Raw genomic sequence first — 17524 nt, 5'->3', positions numbered from 1 at the left:
GCAGCTGTTTGATCGGAAAGCCACAGAGAGCCGTTACTGACAGACACCCAATACAAGACAGAATAAGGAAGTTCCAGAGCTGCCCTGCATCTTGTGCCATCGTTTGCACCAGCGCAAGGGAGGGTGTAAATTGTTACCCTTCTGTAGCATTTCGCACTCCCATTGCACTGTGTAAGTGACGACAAAGGTGCAGGGCAGTGAAGAATCAGGCCTCTTGGCTCCAGTACAGGAGACGTGTGTGTATTTGGTTGTGTTTTACTACTTGGCTAGTTCAATTTGTGGGCAGTGGTTTAGGTTTTGTGTTAGGAAGCTGGAAGCGTAGCCACCGGAGAGATACAGACCCCTGCCGTGTGCTAGGGGTGTACATCTTTGCACCTGGAGCCGTCCTACATGAATGAGACATGGAAACAGATTAATCAATACAAATACCAGGCTCTTATGCAGCATGTTTCATCAGATGATCTCAAAGCACTTTACAAAAGAGGCCAGGATCATCAGCGCCATTTTACAGATGCACAGAGATGGGAAGGGACTTGCCCAAAGCCCCCTGGCAGGCCAGTGGCAGAGCCAGGATAGAACCCAGATCTCCTGTGTTACACTGCTAGGATCTCCTGTGTTACACTCTCAAAAGACTAGCAGCATTCCGGATAAGAGGACTCGCCTCTGCTCATTAATCTGATCTCCGGCTGAGTGAGTGAGTGACTGCACAAAGGGCAGCATGGGTATGAGTTTATACCATCTGTGGGGCAAGGACCTTAACTAGAAAGTGTAGCAGCCCACCCCCTATGAGCTGCTCCACTCCCCTCTGTGCCAGGACACCCTCCTTTTCCCACTGTTAAAGGAGTCGGACCAGAATAGTGGAAGAACGGCTCCAAATCAGGTGCATTGGCAGGAATTGGGGAGAAGGAGCCTTAGCTACCCAGTTAAGACAAAGGGGATTGAGTAGCCCTGCTGCATGTACAATAAAAGGCATTCGGCATCTCCCCCTCCTGTTACACAGGGCATCCTCTAGTGCTCGGTAACCTGGCATTTTTTCCCTTCACGGGGATCCCAGGCTGGATTCTCGTGCCCCATGGTAATTCATGGTTCCTGACCTCCTCTTGCAGCCCCAGCCAGGCTCATTCTTCCAGCTCAGCCTCCACCACACCCAGCAACGCTCCAGAATGATGCTCAGCTCTTACTTGTTGCTATGGTGACGAGCAAGGTGCCAGCGCTGGTGCAGGCTGAACAGCAGAGCTAGGAGGAGGCTGGAGTGTGTGTGTGTAGGTGTAAATCACATCCCACGTTCACCTGCACACACTTCTGACTTTCTGATACTGTCCTCCCCCAGCGACTTCCCCTTGCCAGCAGGCCGGACACCATAAACATCCATGCGATGGAAGTGGGACTGGTCAGAGAACTCCCCAGCCTGGCCAGAGCCAGCTCCATAGTCATCCTTCCGTATTGTGTGGCTTCCAGTAGAGACAAAGAACAGAGCCAGGACTCCTGGGTTCTAGTCCTGGCTCTGCCACTGACTCCTTGGTGGGACCCTGTCATGTCTCTCTGTGCCTCAGTTTCTCCAGCAAAAAAACAGGAGTAGAACATAAAGGTAAATGAATGTTCGTAAGGCCCTTGGGAGCAGAGGGCTACTACAGTTTGAATAGGCCTGGGTTGGATGGTACCATGTGCTTACACTCTGGTTGCTGTTATTGGCCAACAAGCATCCTGATCTCTACTCAAGCTGATGCAACCACAGGGGAGGAGTGGGAACAAGGTAATCCAGGGGATGTGATCTTCTCTCTTGCTCCTTTGCACCAGCTTGTCCTATGATTGTCTCCTCCCTCTGCACCCATCTGCTCATCCCTGTGGCCACATTGGGGAAATCAGGCAGGCTTGGAGCTGCCACTGCTCCACCCAGAGATCGGAGAGAGATTTCATCAGGTCAACAGGTGTCTCTCCCCTTTTTATCGTGGCCCCTTCAGAAGCTGGGTGGTGGTGTGAGCTTTTGAGGGGGTCGTATGTATAGCTTCCAAGCAGAAATTACCAGCCCCTTGGCCACTCATTTTCATGTCCCCTCCTCTTCCCTGAGACTTTGTGCTCGCGCATTTATTTGCATGAATTTGTGTCCTTTAGTTTAGTGTGTGGGTACGTGTGTGTGTATATTCACACACACACATACACACAAGAGTGAGAGAAGAAAATCTTGGCTCCCTAGTCCTGCTGTTTGCTTTCCCCAGCCCCACGGCTGAGTCCTGTTGCTGCAGCACCCACAGAGGAAGCCATAGCTCAGGCAGGCTGCCAGCAGCAGGTGCAGCTCTCCTGGAAACAGCCATTATTAGAGGTTACTTTTGACAGCCCCGTCCTTCAGACCCACACTGAGACAATTTGCAACCCCCCCCACTCCCAGGCCAGGAGTGCCACAAACCAGAGCATCTGAGCAGCATTGTCTGGTTTTGTTGCCCATGGAGATTAAATTATAGAACACGGACCTGCTTGATTATTACAGGAAGACAAAAGAAGGAAGAATCAGGGAGTGACAGATGGTCCTGGGCAGCCCATTGTTTGATCAGAAACCTGCTCAATCCCTAAATAGCTAAAGCCTGTAACATCAGTTAGCAGGAACATGCTGCACCTTCTGAACAGTGACAAGGACAGATTCATATACATTTCATTACATCAAAACAAGGCCAGGAGGAAAGGATTCAATCTTGTTAAAAGAGAGGGGACTGAGGCCAAGACTCAGTGGGGAACCCAACAGAGTTTTCTAAAGAACCAAGTGTAAATCTGTCTGAGAACAAAATGGAAAAGGATTCTGCGGTTCCTACAAAGACATGGGAGATGAGGTGATATATTTTACTGGTCCAGCCTCTGTGGGTGAAAGAGACAAGCTTTCAGACTACACAGAGTTGTTCTTCAGGTCTGGGAAAGATATTCAAAGTGTCACAGCTAAATACAAAGTGGAAGAGTTTGGCATAAGTCATGAACACAGATTGTAAGAGAGCATGCAAGATGCCTCTCTGTTATATATAAGTCCATCAACAGGGGTTACTCCAGAGGACGCCTGTGTAACTGACAATAGAATCTGGCCCTTTTTATAGCTCTTAGCGGACATGATCCACAACATGACATGAGAAAAGTTCAAGAGGGTTCTGCTCAGATATTACCGTGGTGGGGCCGTATAAGTACCAGAGAGGGAGGAGGGAGGTGCATCAGCTGAACTGAGTAAAAGCTCATGACTGGAGTAGCCGAGGATGCTATAGGTCAGAATGAGATGCCTGGGCAGAGGCCTGGGGACTGGAATAGCAATGAGTACTGCAGATAAGGACTGTGCCTTGGCAGAGCTGTGGTGGCTATGGGACTAGAATAAGAGAGGTCATTGCAGACCAGGATTGAGGAGCATTGGCAGAGCTGCATGAGGGCTGTTTATGGAGCACCTGAACACACACTGTCAAGCGAGTGTTTCCATTCTTTCCTGTACTGGGCACTAATATACCTTCAAACTGGGCATCTCCTCTAGGAATGAGAATCAACACATCTAGGAATGAGAGATCCCACCTCTAGGAATGGGCTTCTGTCCTTTCTGCTGCCAACAGGACGTCTGGTACAATTTGGACGTATCCCATCTAGTGGCACCAAGACCACTTAGAGCGCAATTAATGCAACTGCTCTACACCCTTAGCTAACAGGCAGCAGACTTTTAGCTCATGTGGTAGAGGCTCATGGACTAAGCTCAAGAGGTCCCAGGTTCAATCCTGCCCACCGCCGATGGGATCTGTTGGCGTTACACCCACTCTTAGCAGAATGCACCAATTCATTTCACACAGGGCACCAAAGAAAGACTTTTGGTTACTCCTAGAATGGCCAGATAGCACATGTGAAAAATCCGGATGTGGGGGAGTAATGCGGGGGAGTAATAAGATCCTATATAAGACAAAGCCCCTAATATTGGGATGTTCCTGATAATATCAGGCAGTCTGGTCACCTTAGTTACTCCTGACCCAGAGACAAAGGGAACTCTAACCCACCCCTCTCCCAATTCTTTGAGCCAGCCAGGATCACCAATAAATCCCCTTTCAAAGACCCTAAATCCTCTGTACTTGAGAATGGCACCCCTTGCTGCCAGCCACCGCTCCTTGCTTGACCAGTTCCAGAAGAGGAACCAAGCGATTTGCATTGGTGAGGTTTTCCGCTCACAGGAAGTGAGGCAAGGCACACAGAAGACCGGGGTGGGGGAAGATGAGACACAGGTGCAGGGAGGAGGAATTAACCTCTCAGACGCTGCAGGCATAGAGATATACATGCCACCTCAGCATTCATTTGGCAGGCTGGAAAACAGCAGTGTTCTTAATATTCAGAAACAGCTGCCACTGACTCAGTGTAGCCTATAATAATCTCTTCTATTAGCACCTTTCATCCAGGGATCACAAAGAGCTTTACCAACAGACATGGAGATGGGAACACAGGCACCTGTAGGCTGCGATGTGGCAGCTGTCTAACAGGAGGAAGCATGGGCCAGAATGTAATAGCCAGAGGTGGCACTTGGCCGGGACAGCCAGGCTAACACCGGACACTGTAACTAGAAGTGCCTGGGGATCTTTTGTGGCCACAAGTGGCCAGGAGCTCGGCTTTCCTCCATTCAGAAGAGAGCAGCCCTGGAACCGTGGCTGCCCCACAGGCAAGGAGGCCACCTCATCATGGCACGCATGGCTTGCACCAGCCACTCTCACCTGCGGGTGGGCAGGGGCATTTCCCAGCCTGGCCCCTTGGGCTAGTCTCATTAAGACCTCCAGAAGCCACAGTGCTACAGCCTGAATTAGAGCATCCAAGGGTGGGGGGAAGCTGCACCAGACCCACTCAGTGCTGGGAGGGGAAGCTGAGCCCTCTGGGGCAGCCCCTGGAAGGTGAAAGCTCCCTCCTTGGGGCCCCTGCTTCCCCCTAACATCCTGGGGAGCTCCCCGGGGCCCCTGCTGCCCCCTCCCATCCTGGGGAGCTCCTGCCCCCTCCTCTCCCGGGGGCACCTGCTTCCCCTTCCCATCCTGGGGAGCTCCTGCCCCCTCCCCTCCCGGGGGCCCCTGCTGCCCCCTCCCATCCTAGGGAGCTCCTGCCCCCTCCCCTCCCCTCCCGGGGGCCCCTGCTGCCCCCTCCCATCCTGGGGAGCTCCTGCCCCCTCCCCTCCCGGGGGCCCCTGCTGCCCCCTCCCATCCTGGGGAGCTCCTGCCCCCTCCCCTCCCTGGGGCCCCTGCTGCCCCCTCCCATCCCTGGGGAGCTCCTGCCTCCCCCCTCCTGGGGAGCTCCTGCCCCCTCCCCTCCCGGGGGCCCCTGCTGCCCCCTCCCATTCTGGGGCGCTCCTGCCCCCTCCCCTCCCGGGGGCCCCTGCTGCCCCCTCCCCTCCTGGGGAGCTCCTGCCCCTGCTCCCTCCCCTCCCGGGGGCCCCTGCTGCCCCCTCCCATCCTGGGGAGCTCCTGCCCCCTCCCCTCCCGGGGGCACCTGCTGTCCCCTCCCCTCCTGGGGAGCTCCTGCCCCTGCTCCCCCATCCTGGGGGGGCCGTGGTTGAGATTCCTCCTCCCCGCCGCTAGGGGGCATCGCGCGGCGCCGCTGCCGGCCGCTCCTGCGCTTTCCTCCAGCCCGGCCCGTCTCGTTGGCGCCGGTGGGTCCCTCTCTCCGCTCCCCGGCCCGACCCGTCTCGTTGACGGCGGAAGATGGCGGAGGAGACCCCGGTCTGCAGCTTCCTGTTCAAGAAGCGGGGCCCGGCGGCCGGCAGGGGGCGGCGCAAACGCCCGGGCAGCGACCAGGAGCAGGGTGAGGATGGGGGAGGGGCTCGGCCGCGCTCCGGACCGTGCCATTGTCCGGCGCGGGGGGGTGGGGGTGTTTCCTGCTGTGCTATTATCACTGAGCGATTCCGGGCCATACCATTTGTACCGCGGGGGTGGGCGCTGGGCTGTCCCAATACCATGGAGGGGGGCGGGGTTGGTCTGTACCATTATCTTCGGGGACGGTTTCTGGGCAGGCCCAATATGACGAGGGGAGGGGTTGTCCCACTAGCAGTGGGGAGGATTTCGGGACTGTTCCATTATCACTGGGGAAGGGGGTTGAGGGTTTTCTGAGTGGTCCGAATATCATGGAGGGGAAGGGTCTGGACCGTACCACTATCCTAGCGGGGGGGGGCTGACAGACTGGAGGGGCCTTGGGAGCCCCCGTGCTGGGAGCTGAGCCAGCCTGACCCCGAAAGGGGCCCGGGTCCCCCTGCAGGCTGAGTGGCCCCAAGAGCCCTGTGCCTAGGGCCTGGCCTGTGGGGAGTGCTCCTTGGGGCGAGGGAGTGGGGCTGGGGGCTGAGGACCTGGCCTGGCCTGGCTACGCCTGCCCCTCTGGCTGATGGCCTGTTTTGCTCTGCAGGGAGCAGCAGCGATGAGGGGAGCCCGGTGGTCAGGAAGGAGAGGCGGCGGGAAGCCCACAACCCCATGATCCAGAAGGTGACAGAGCCCGTTGCAGAGATGCCCAGCTCCACGTGTTGGCCAGTCACTGCATCCCACTCCACGTGTAACAGACCTCTCCGTTGAGTGCGGGGCAGGATGGGTCCCACGTTTAGACCCAGGAAATCCGTGGGGGAGATCTGCAGAAGGCTCTGTACACCAGCACCACGAGACTGCGTCCTAGCCTAGCCGTGGCAGTGCCAGACACTCCTTTGGAGTGGAGCCAGCCAGTTTATAAGATTGATCTGAGCCCATGACAAATTCAGATTATGCAGAATTCAGATTCTCACTTAAAAAAAAACCACTCTATGTTTCGAGCCCTTCTGGTTGTGGGAAAATCTTTTCAAACGTGAACAGACAGTAACTCATGCAGAATTGACTTGCGGGGTGTGCAGTCCTCCTTGGCCAATGCCCGACTGTGAGATAGGTGACGTTTTTCTCTCCTCTCAAGGGCGTAATATCTTTTAAAGCCTAATAGGGACACGTAAAGGACCCAATTTTACAAATCTAGGTGTGCATATGCATAGGTTAGGTAAATGCATATGAAAATGGCCAGCAAGGGGCAGTAATTGGGAGATCTTAAAATGCCTTGTGTGACTTTTACCCAGAGTGATGCAGTATGCCACAGTAACTTTAGTAACTGAAAATTTAGGCCAGGATGACACCGGTAGTCCTTTGCCAGTATAACTCTACTGGTCTACTATATCAGCAAAGGGCTTCTAGTTAGATGCGGTTTATATCAACACAGCTCGCTCTTTTACCAGTATAGCTTATTTCACCCTCACCCTAACTGAAAAAACTTATACCAGCACCAATGCAGTTTGGTCTGCACAGCAGCATCTACGCTAGGGGCCTCTGCCGGCACTGCTATAAGGGTCTGGGATCACACCCTTGATTGACAGGAGCATGGTGGCAGACATCTGTTATGTAGGTATAGTTTTAGTTATTGGCAATGGCTCACTTGATCTTTTCTCCGACCTCCTATTGTTACCCATTGGAGATGTGCTGTAGATTGAGGGAAATAAATGGTTCTAACATTGCAAGCCCACAGATCCAAATTAAACGTATCACTTGGCTCTCTTAACGCAAGAATTTAACTTTGTGGTGCCCCTCTCTTGGGCTAGGAGAACCAAAGGTGTTTTGCTCCGCCCTCCTTCCAGCCCAGAGGTGGCTGCATTAACCCAGTGCTGTGTCTATATGGGCCCTGATTTCGACAGCTTCACTGGTTTGCCTTCCTGGGCTGCAGCACTATCTCTTGGCAACATGTGATGGGGAACGTGGCCTGGTATTTTGCTCAGTTTGCTGGTGGTGGATCTTTCTTAGTTCTTCAGATATTTGCCCTCCCATCTTTCAGACCAGAAAAAGTGGTAAAGAGAAGACCTCGTATGGGGCAAGCAGCAGTGACGATGATGAGAAGTCGCAAGGAATCGGGGTCACTTACAAATCAACAAGATCGGCGGTAAGCACAGTACAGCACGTGGCTTTAAAAGGGGCGAGAAGGGACAGTTAGATCACTTAGTCTGCACAACAGAGGCCAGAGAGCATTTGGTTGGTTTTATGATTGGGTCCCAGGCTCAGGTTTTGTTTTTTAACTCTCTTTCATGTCCATCTGGTGCTTTTTTCTCTCTCTAACGTCTCTCACCATAGTCTCTGAGTGCCTCCCAGTCTTTAATGGATCTATGCTTACAACACTCCCAGGAGGAAGAGCAGTGCTATTATCCCCATTGTACAGGTGGAGCACTGAGGCACAAGGTGGCTAAGTGACTTGCCCGTGGTCACACAGGAAGTCTGTGGTGGAGCAAGGAATTGAAGCCAGGTTTTCAATGTCCTAGACTAACACCCCAACCACTGGAGCAAGGAACTCAATGACCTCCTTGTAAAGTTCTTTAACTTTATCCCCATTCTGCTGATAGGGAAACTGAGGCACAGAGAGGCAGAATAACTTTCCTAGGGTCACAGAGCAAGTCAGTGGCAGAGTGAGGAAACAGCACCCAGGAGTCCTGATGCTCAGTCCAATGCTCTAACCATGCAATTACAAAAAGAGAGGTGTGTGTGTCTACAAATCCTTATTGGTGTAGAAATTTTGACTCATCTTCCCAAACAAACAGCACAAAGGGCCTTTTTGGTAGTAACATGTACTTTTCTGTGGTATTGGAAATCCGAACAGCATGGTTTAGTGCAGGAGAAGCAGCCACTGGCCTATCTAGTTTAACTGCCCTGAGCTGAACAAGAGTCTGAAAGGAATAGCCTGTACATATGGGAAATCAATTGGATCTAGTTTAGCTAATCTGAGGAGGTGTTAGTAATGCAAACAGACTTTTTTCATGCTTGCCGTGTTGTGGTAGCTGTCTTGGTCCCAGGATATTAGAGAGACAAGGAGGGTGAGGTGAGAGCTTTCATTGGACCACCTTCCATTGGTGAAAGGCCTTCGAGCTACACGGAGCTCTTCAGGGCAAGAAACTGTCCAGATCTCGGCTTTGACATGCATTCCCACCCACTCCCCCTCTCTGTGCCCCCATTTCCTCCTCTGTACAACAGGCGTAGCGCTGAGCTGCCTTCCACAGGGGTTGCAAGGATCTATTAGTTCCTGTTTGTACAGGGCCTTGTGACGAGCTCAGGGCTGCGATTATTATTCAGTACTTGGTTGTCAGAGAAAGGGCTGCTGCTGTCAGTTTCACACACCTCTTCCCCCCCCCCCCACCCAACAGAAAGGAGGAGATGCTGGAGAAGAATGTGGCTTTTCTGCTGGAAACTCCAGAGCTCAGTTTATTTGTAATCCGATGCCATGACGCTCCCACCTGGATAGAATTGTACTTAAAGGGTTGATGAAGCCCAGTATTAAGAGAAATGTTTTCAGGACATTGAAAAAACAATCTAAACTGAATAGCTGTATTAAGTGAATTAAATGGCAAACCTCCCACAGCTGGGTTAGAAATCCAGACACAACAGCCGTTGTAGGAAGCATGGCCTAGTGGTTAGAAATTTAGAAACCTAGGCTCAATTCCTAGCTCTGCCATTGGCCTCCTTGGGCAACTCCCTGCAAAATAGGGGTAAATGCTTCCCTGTCTTTGGGAATAAAATCCATGGATGAATACGAAGTGTCATAGAAGGACCGAGGTGTTAGAGAACCAGGAAGTGAAATGGGCAAAGTGACACCAACCTGGCTAGGTTCATTGGTAGGGTACCAGAGTGAAGTGCAACAAGCAACCAGCTGGTATAAGCGGAAAGTGACTGTCCCCATTCCTTCAGCGTTGTGCATTTATCCTGTGCTCCTGACTGCAGGATCTGAGCAGCTTTCTGCACCGTGGGAGTCTTCTCTTGACTGAATGGGAAATGTGCTTCTTGCATTTCAGAAACCTGTAGGTCCGGAGGACATGGGAGCGACGGCTGTGTATGAGCTGGACACTGAGAAGGAGAGAGATGCCCAGGCCATCTTTGAGCGCAGCCAGAAAATCCAGGAGGTCAGTCAGCCATGACCTGTAAAGCCAGAGCTCTGGGGCGGGAGATGAAATGTTCGTCTGTTTAGTCATGTGCTTTACTCCGTCTCCTTGTCCATCCCACCAGGAGGGTTTGCTGAGACCCGAGGGGCTGCTTCCCAGTTGAAGTGTGTGTGGGGTGGGGGTAAGGAGTTAGTAGGGGAGAAGGGCCTGGGTTCAAATTGACCTGCTTAGTGCAAACAGTCAGAAGCAGATTAGCCATGGGTGCCTGGTCATTTACATGGGACCTGTGGTTGAGAGGTCTAAGCCTGGAATGAGGGATGCTGCAAATCAAGCCAAAGCAGCTTTGGCAGAACTGACTGGAATAACAGGGTTCTGCAGGTGTGCTGGCAGAGGGATGTGTGTGAACGTGTTGGTGGGGCAGGACTGAGATAGCACTGGGGGCTGCAGGTTGGGATTGAGGGGCACGGGCAGAGCTGGGTGTGCAGAGCCCAGGGCTGGAATGGGGGTGGGAGCTACAGGTCTGGACTGAGGTGCATTGGCAGAGCTGTGGTGGGCAGCCAGTCCTGTTCCAGGCCTTTCTTCTAGGAGCACCAAATTCACCCACTGATTTTGAAAAACGGAGGTGGAGGGAAGCTTTTTTCCCCCTAAGTTTGACAAGCCAAATATAAATCCCTTTTCCTGGTTACAATGGGCACCTCCTGTCTTTTGTGGCCATCCCTAGTGCTCTGAGAAGGGAGTTGAGGTGGGGAGGATGGATAGCAGAGTAGGTTGGGGGCTGGTGGCATCAGGAAGCAGATCTAGGGGACTGAGAGATGGAGCTTTCTTCCCTGTCTGTTTTCTTGCTTTCCTTATGTAGGAGCTACGAGGGAAGGAGGATGATAAAATTTACCGGGGGATCAATAACTATCAGAAATACGTGAAGCCCAAAGATACATCGATGGGGAACGCCTCCTCGGGAATGGTCAGGTAGGTGCTGCTGAACAATGATCTGTGACCCGATTTCTTTAACTCGGTGAGCCACGCTCTCCGGGCAGCGTGTGGAGAAGCTTGCAGCCTGGGCAGCAGAAATGTGTCTGTTCTGGGGACAGAGCTTGAGTCTCCAGTGTTGCAGGCTGGCCCCTTTACCCTCCCTTTGAAGACTGATTCAAACCAGAACCTGCCTGTAGGCATCTCATATGCACCCGTTCTAAGCATTCTTCCGCCCCTTTCAGGAAAGGCCCCATCCGAGCACCGGAGCACCTGAGGGCCACCGTGCGGTGGGACTATCAGCCCGACATCTGTAAAGACTACAAGGAAACAGGCTTCTGTGGCTTTGGAGGTGAATGGCCCTTTTCCTTTCTGCAGCACCCATGTCCCATCCTGAGTCCCAAACTAACTAGCTGGCCCCTTTTTAAGAAGAACGTCCAGGCAGGCACAAGTTCTCCAGACACTGTGCCAGACTCAACCCAGCCAAACGCTTGTAGAGGCCAACGGCAGCATTTAATGGTTAATGACCTGGACTTGCAGGTCCACGAGTAGAGGACGTCTATGGATCTAAGCAGGACATTTCTGGAGGATGGCCACAGACTCCAGGCAGCCTGACTCTGTTTATATAATGCTGTAAATGTACAAGGTGCTGGGTCCACGGCAATTGATTTCTATAACTTGAAATACAGTAATCACCTTGCTAGGTGGATCTCAGCCTGGAGGATCTCAGCATGATTCTAAGATAAAAGTGCTGTAGAAAGAAGATGAACCTTTCCATTCAGTGGGTATTGTTGACAGGGGTGACTAAGGGAGCATGGGCATGTGGTTACAGCTTTGGATTGGGAGTCGGAGATCTAGAGTCTATTTCCAACTCTATCACTGAGGGTCCCTCTGTAACCTTGGGAAAGTCTCCCTCTGGCAGGGAAATAAGAGAGTATGTGAGGGGATGTTCTCTGTCCATTCCTTAGTGCTTGTGTGTCCCATGATGGGGTGAGGGTTACATGTTGGATGTGATGCTCCGTGTTTGGGAGCTCCATTGATCAGATCGAGATGCAAGCTAGGTTCTGTAGTCTCCATGAGCCACGCCCCTGCATTAAACTGGAGTGGGGATTGCACTCTGGTGAGTTACCCCTCTGCTGGGCAAAGCATCCATTTATAAACCACTTGCAAAAGGTGGTAACTGAAGAGTGGTGGGAGGGAAGCTAACTCCTTGTCTGTTTGTCCTGTGGCAGACAGCTGTAAGTTCCTCCACGACCGCTCTGACTATAAACACGGCTGGCAGATTGAACGGGAACTGGACGAAGGACGCTACGGAGTCAACGGTACAATAGCGGTTCTCTCCCTCAATTCCATTCTAATTTTAGAATGGGCTAGACTGAGGGCTCTCAGGTAATGAAGGGTAAAGGAGAAGTGATCAGTGGCTCCTTCCCTGTCTCAAATGACATACTAAGTGGTAGGTCACAGGTTTAAGTTAAAGATTAAAAAGGACAGTTCTTCATTGCAGTGGGTCACAAAACAGTGGAACTCCCTGTAGAACCCAATCCTGCAGCTGGATTGTTATGTCCAGTAATTGCTGCTGTTATGAGAACTAAGAAAGGACTGAACCTCTGCTGTTTCAGGATGATGGCTGATCACCACAGGGGCTGGAATGAATACCCCTTCGGTGAGCAGCATTGCCCAGTGTGCCAGGTTCATCTCCCGGGGGGTGGGGACAGAGGAATCAGGCTTGCTTTGTAGTATCAGGTATGCCCTAGTGCCAGAGGCAGACTGTGGCCAAGAGGAATTAATGGCCTGATCTGCTATGATAAATCCTGTGCTTTCTGAAAACTTCACCCCAGGTAGTCTTACCCCTAAAAGGATATTGATCTGCTGTTGCGCATGGCCCAAGAGCGAGCGATCTCCCAGCTTGTGGAGTGGGGTTGCTGTGACATCTCACTGCCTTCCAGCTGCACATTCACATGTATTTCCCCATGGGAAACAGTGCTATTACTCGCCGCTGCGTAGCTCAGATGGTAGCAGTTGCTGCGTCTCACAGCCACAGGCTGGGTGGTGCTTGTGACCGGCCGCGGAAAATTCCAGGGGCCGCGTTATGTGTGAAGCAGTTGGGTTTGGTTCAGTGGCAGCTAGTCAGGGAGGAACACTAGGAAGGAGGCCTCGCTGGTGTCTGGTTACAGCAGTGAGTGGGCGAGGAAGAGGAACCTGCTCCTTGTGAGATGAGCAGCGAGCATGTTCGCTCATTAGACCTAATTATATCTCATTCCCACGCAAGCTGCTGACATCAGAGCTGCCAGAGCTGGGTTATTTCTGGCCACGGACCAGGCCCACCTGCTGTGTGCTTCCTGCGCTGGGGGTAGTTCATGCTCCGGGCTGTGGCGGGCTGACCTGGATGCCCCCTTATCGCCTGACCGTGGTTAATTGTTTTCTCTCCCGCAGACGAGGAAAACTATGAAGTGAGCAGCGATGACGAGGACCTGCCCTTCAAGTGTTTCATCTGCAGAAGCTCCTTCAAGAACCCTGTGGTTACCAAGTAAGTAGCCGCCTCTGCTGCTGGGATGGGACAGAAGCATTTGGCTTTTGGATCAGTCTCATTGAGTTCATCCCTCACTCTCCACGGCCAGTGTTATTACCCACTTCACAGTGACGCTGCATCTGGGCCTTTCAGTTCTTAGCTGCCTGGACCCTTCCCTGGCGTTTTTCTAGCACCGTCCCTCCAAGGCTCCCAAAATGCATTCATTGTCCATTGGAAAGCATGGCTTTTATCACCAGCCTTGAGACTTTTCATCCCAATGCTTCACCTGTGCTTCATAAACATCCTTATCCCTACTGTACATATGGGGAAACTGAGGCAAAGGGACTCACCTAAGGTCAAAGAGTGATTTGATAGCAGAGTTGGAAATAGAATCCAACCGTTGTGAGGGGCATCCCACCCTACCATCCCGGCAGTGGTGAGCTGGGTGATCTTTGGGCCTGGATTGGGAGCCTCTCCTCTGATTGACAACGTCCTGTTAGCATGGCCAGGGGTTTGGTCTCTGGAGCATCACCCCGGCTTCCATGTAGGACTCCTGGGAACAGTTCAGTCATGCTCCCTGGCCTGGGATCTCTGCAGAAGCAGCGAACCCCGTTCCTGGGAGCAAGGGCAGCTCTCTTGGGTGTAGGGCCTTGTGCCTTGTTCTCATGCGGGAGGGCTGCAGCTGTTCCTAAGTCTCCACGTTGTGGGACATTCCCTTTGCTGCATTTGTACTGTAACAACCCCACGCAGGCCAGGCCTTGCCGTAATGCCCCTCGCAGGTGCCTGCTTGCTGCTATGGGGCGGGGAGAACGCTAGCTGCTCAGTTCCTCCACAGATCCCAACGGAATGAGCAGAGTCAGAGCCCTCCTGTCTCCAGGTGCCTCCCAGAGATGGTGACTTTGGGTCTATCTCCTCTGGCCACAGTTCTTTGTGGGAGACTTAACCTGGCCCCCTTGTTCCCTCCCGGCAGGTGCAGACACTACTTCTGCGAGAGCTGCGCCCTGGAGCACTACCGCAAATCCAAGCGCTGCTACGTGTGCGACCAGCAAACCAGTGGTGTCTTCAACCCAGCCAAAGGTGCCTCACCCTACTGGGATCACAGGCCTTTCTTTAGTGCCAGCCAGAGGTGGATGTTACTGCACTGGGTAGGGAGGGCCGTCTCCTCTCCAGGTGGCGTGGCTTGGCTTAGCACAGCCTGGATCACTCACCTTGCTAAACAGATCAGAAAATACAGATCCCTAGTGAGTTGGGCTAAAGCTCTGAGCTGGTCTCCAGCCTCCATCTCCTTGTAAGTGCCAAGAGCTGCATGCTCTTTCCCCAGTGTATAGCTGGCCAAGTTGGGCCAGACGAGGAGCTCAACAACAGAGAGGGCCGGGAAGATCTTCTGATGGGCCAGATCCAGTTTTCCTCTTCTGCCTTGGGTGCGATGAGCTGGGCAGGGGAGCAGCCAGGAAGTTAAGGGCAGGGCAGCAACCTGACAGGACACAGTAACCAAGAGCATCCAGAGGGTCAGTGCAGCGCATGCCTTTGGGTCCCATTGCGGCAGGAGGTGGTGGAACATCCTAGAAATCAGGTTTCCCTCTGTCTGTTGAGGATTAGCTCCCACCTCTCGAGCCCTGCCTAAGCCATCGCAGCCATCTGCCTAAGCCTGCCTCTTGCAGCCCCCAACCCCACTCCCAGTTGGCATTACGCTGGCTCGTCCCATGCCTGACACCTTACCAGATCCTCGCCCGAGTGCGGAGCTGCAGTTCCAGGGCTCATTTCAACCCAGCTGCACCAAACAGCCAACGCTACCCTTCATGGCTCCCTCTCGCCCTTAGCTGGCACTGAGAGCTGTTTACGGTCATCCTGGGGAGCAGCAGCCCTTGTGAAGCACAGGGCCTGTTCAGAGCCTCACCCCTGCTCCTCTTGTCTTTTGCAGAGCTAATGGCAAAGCTAGAAAAGCACAAAGGTGAAGAGTCGGATCCCTCGGAGCATGGAGATGAGCCACAGTAGCACAACTCTATCCCCTGTTCTCCCTCCCATCCCCACCCCTAAGCTTTTGTAATATCCCAATAAACGTTTATAGAAAAGACCTGTCCATTTTGGATTTTGCTTCTGGGAAACTGACACAGGCAGGTGATTCGCCTGTTAACCCAACCAGCAGGGATCACTAATAAACCCCCTGTGCTGAGCTGCCAGACTAGTTCCTTTAGCTGTCAGCACCCCAGCAGTTTCTGGCCTGTGAAAGTGGGAGACTAAGACGTGTCTCCCAGCCAGGCTAATGCATGTGCCAGCAGAGCCCTTGCTGCAGTGCCAGGACTCAGGTGGCTCTTGAGAAGAACAAGAGAGTCAGGCAACTTTCCTGTGCTAGGTGGTGGTGGTGGGCGGGCTGAGGAGGCTCGTGCATGCTGGGCTCTAGCATTCCCCTCCTTCCATGCCTGTCGGACCACAGTGAGGCTACATCACCTCCGGGCTGCAGCAAACAGCATTTTAAATCACACCATGAGTCGTCGTAGTGAGATTCTCTCTTTACAAGTTTGCCCAGTGAGCCTGAGCCACAGCTACATTACTCGTGGGCTCTGCTCCCTGCCAAGCATGAACCCAGAGAAGCTTCTGCCCCAGCTGGTCCTAGTGAGGTTTATTTAACTGGTGACGCTGCTGGGGTGAGTGACAGCACAGGAGCTAGGAGTTTAGAGCAGGGGGAGGAGGCTGAAGGATGGGAAGAATTTCACAAATAAGAGGTGTTTCCAGTTCCCCGAGTTCAAAATTAAACTTTCAAAAACCTCAACCCTTGAAATGTCAGATGTTCCCCCCTTTCGGGCATCACTGTGAAGGATGTCTAAAGGATTTTACTTTGTCCATTTATCTTTGTCATCGTGCTTTTAAAAGAGGTGCCAGTCTCACATTTATTTAGTCACCCTGGTCTGCTTTGTATGTAGCACTGACTGTGCCTGTTAGCAACCACCCCTCTGCTCCATCATATCCTACAGGCTTTGCACTGGGTGTACCTGTCTTTAAAGCCTCCACAGCATGAGGGAGAGGTTCCGCTTTCCACATCAACCTCCTAGATGTTGCTCACAACACTACATGAAAACATCTCAGCCCTCCGCTTTTCATGTCTAAGTGCAGTGAAAAGCAGCTCAGGCTGGAGCCTCCTACTGAATTTGTGATTGCTTAGCTGCCTCCAGCCCCCTGTGCTACAATTTCTTTGAGCATTTAAAATCTAAACTAAATTACAAGAGTAAAAGGGCATCTAATCAATCTTCTTCAGCTATACTGGCTGTCACCACCAAAACCCAACAGGAGAAACTTCAGCTCACAGGTCAGTTTGGGGAGCTTTATGCCTCTGAAAACAGGGGTTGGGTATCCTAAGGTTTTCACCTTGACCATGGCAGCGATATACATGAAGGGAGGGTGAAATAGGGTGGATTTGTCCTGCACAAAGGATTATTTCTGGCATTTACTAAACTAAGCAGAGCAGTTTAATAGGTGTAACTTCCTGGAGCTCTTTTGTTTCCCTAGGTATCATCCTAGGCTGTTTCTACATGTGGGTTGAAGAGCCTTTTTCCCCCTCCTCCCTAAACCTGTTGAGTCTCAAGGCTGTGTCTTGATTTTCACCTCTTCAAGACAGCCCCCTGATAATACAGTAACAAGGGTCCCACTGTTGGTCATTAGCTAGAAGTTTTAGGTCTGCCTACTTCTGACGGCTACATCTATACAAGGGCCATTCACGTGGTGGGAAAAAACACAGCCCTTTTAGCTTCACACAGCTTCAAATAAACCACTTCCCTTCCTATACTGTACTGTGAGCCTGGCAGATGTCACAAGTTAAACTAGGCCAGTCCTTGGGGTTAGAGCTGCACTGATTCCCTCTGGTAGCAAGTGCTTCCAGGGATTCAGGCCACAGGCTGGTGTTAGAAAAGGAGGTGGCTGTGCTACTGAAACAGCCTCATTTCAGGCAAAACTAAGCTAATATCTGGCCAAGTCTGTGGTCGGCCAGGTCCCACTGCACCTTTTGCAGAAACGGGGGCTCTGGATTGTGTCCTGGGCCCGTTCCAATTCATGTAATGACATTCTGCCTCTAAACTCCCCCCAAGGTGCAGGTGCAGGTTCAGTGGTACTGTATTTGTTTCCTGTCCTTCATGCTGCTGTGGTGTTAAACGACTGCACTTCAGTGG

The 17524-nt window shown here is 52.4% G+C and overlaps 1 protein-coding gene across 2 annotated transcripts; it reads left to right on the top strand.

Annotated features, from left to right (window-relative positions):
- The first annotated feature begins 5651 nt into the window (after positions 1-5651).
- On the top strand, positions 5652-15444 carry LOC115638937 (E3 ubiquitin-protein ligase RNF113A-like). 2 transcript variants are annotated; one of them, XM_030541093.1, is made up of 10 exons: positions 5652-5778; positions 6373-6449; positions 7804-7908; positions 9803-9910; positions 10746-10855; positions 11101-11207; positions 12088-12177; positions 13289-13382; positions 14335-14441; positions 15286-15444. In XM_030541093.1, the coding sequence occupies exons 1-10, from the start codon at positions 5679-5681 to the stop codon at positions 15357-15359; spliced, it is 972 nt and encodes a 323-aa protein (XP_030396953.1). In that variant the 5' UTR covers positions 5652-5678; the 3' UTR covers positions 15360-15444. The 2 variants fall into 2 exon arrangements, with proteins under 2 accessions (XP_030396953.1, XP_030396954.1); XM_030541094.1 differs by lacking the exon at positions 5652-5778 and having other exon boundaries at positions 6373-7376.
- Positions 15445-17524: the final 2080 nt, after the last annotated feature.

The sequence above is a fragment of the Gopherus evgoodei genome, chromosome 23 (assembly GCF_007399415.2).
Source record: "Gopherus evgoodei ecotype Sinaloan lineage chromosome 23, rGopEvg1_v1.p, whole genome shotgun sequence".
In the NCBI taxonomy this organism is placed as follows: Eukaryota; Metazoa; Chordata; order Testudines; family Testudinidae; genus Gopherus; species Gopherus evgoodei.
Note: the sequence above shows the minus strand (reverse complement) of the source record. Positions and strands in the feature narration are given on the sequence as shown.

What these genes read in the sequence shown, in the direction of transcription:
- LOC115638937 (XM_030541093.1), top strand. Translation starts at nt 5,679, where the DNA reads ATGGCGGAGGAGACCCCGGTCTGCAGCTTCCTGTTCAAGAAGCGGGGC. An exon ending in GCCTCCTCGGGAATGGTCAG is followed by an intron (nt 10,856 to 11,100) that starts GTAGGTGCTGCT and finishes CGCCCCTTTCAG; the next exon opens with GAAAGGCCCCATCCGAGCAC. An exon ending in AGGACGCTACGGAGTCAACG is followed by an intron (nt 12,178 to 13,288) that starts GTACAATAGCGG and finishes TCTCTCCCGCAG; the next exon opens with ACGAGGAAAACTATGAAGTG.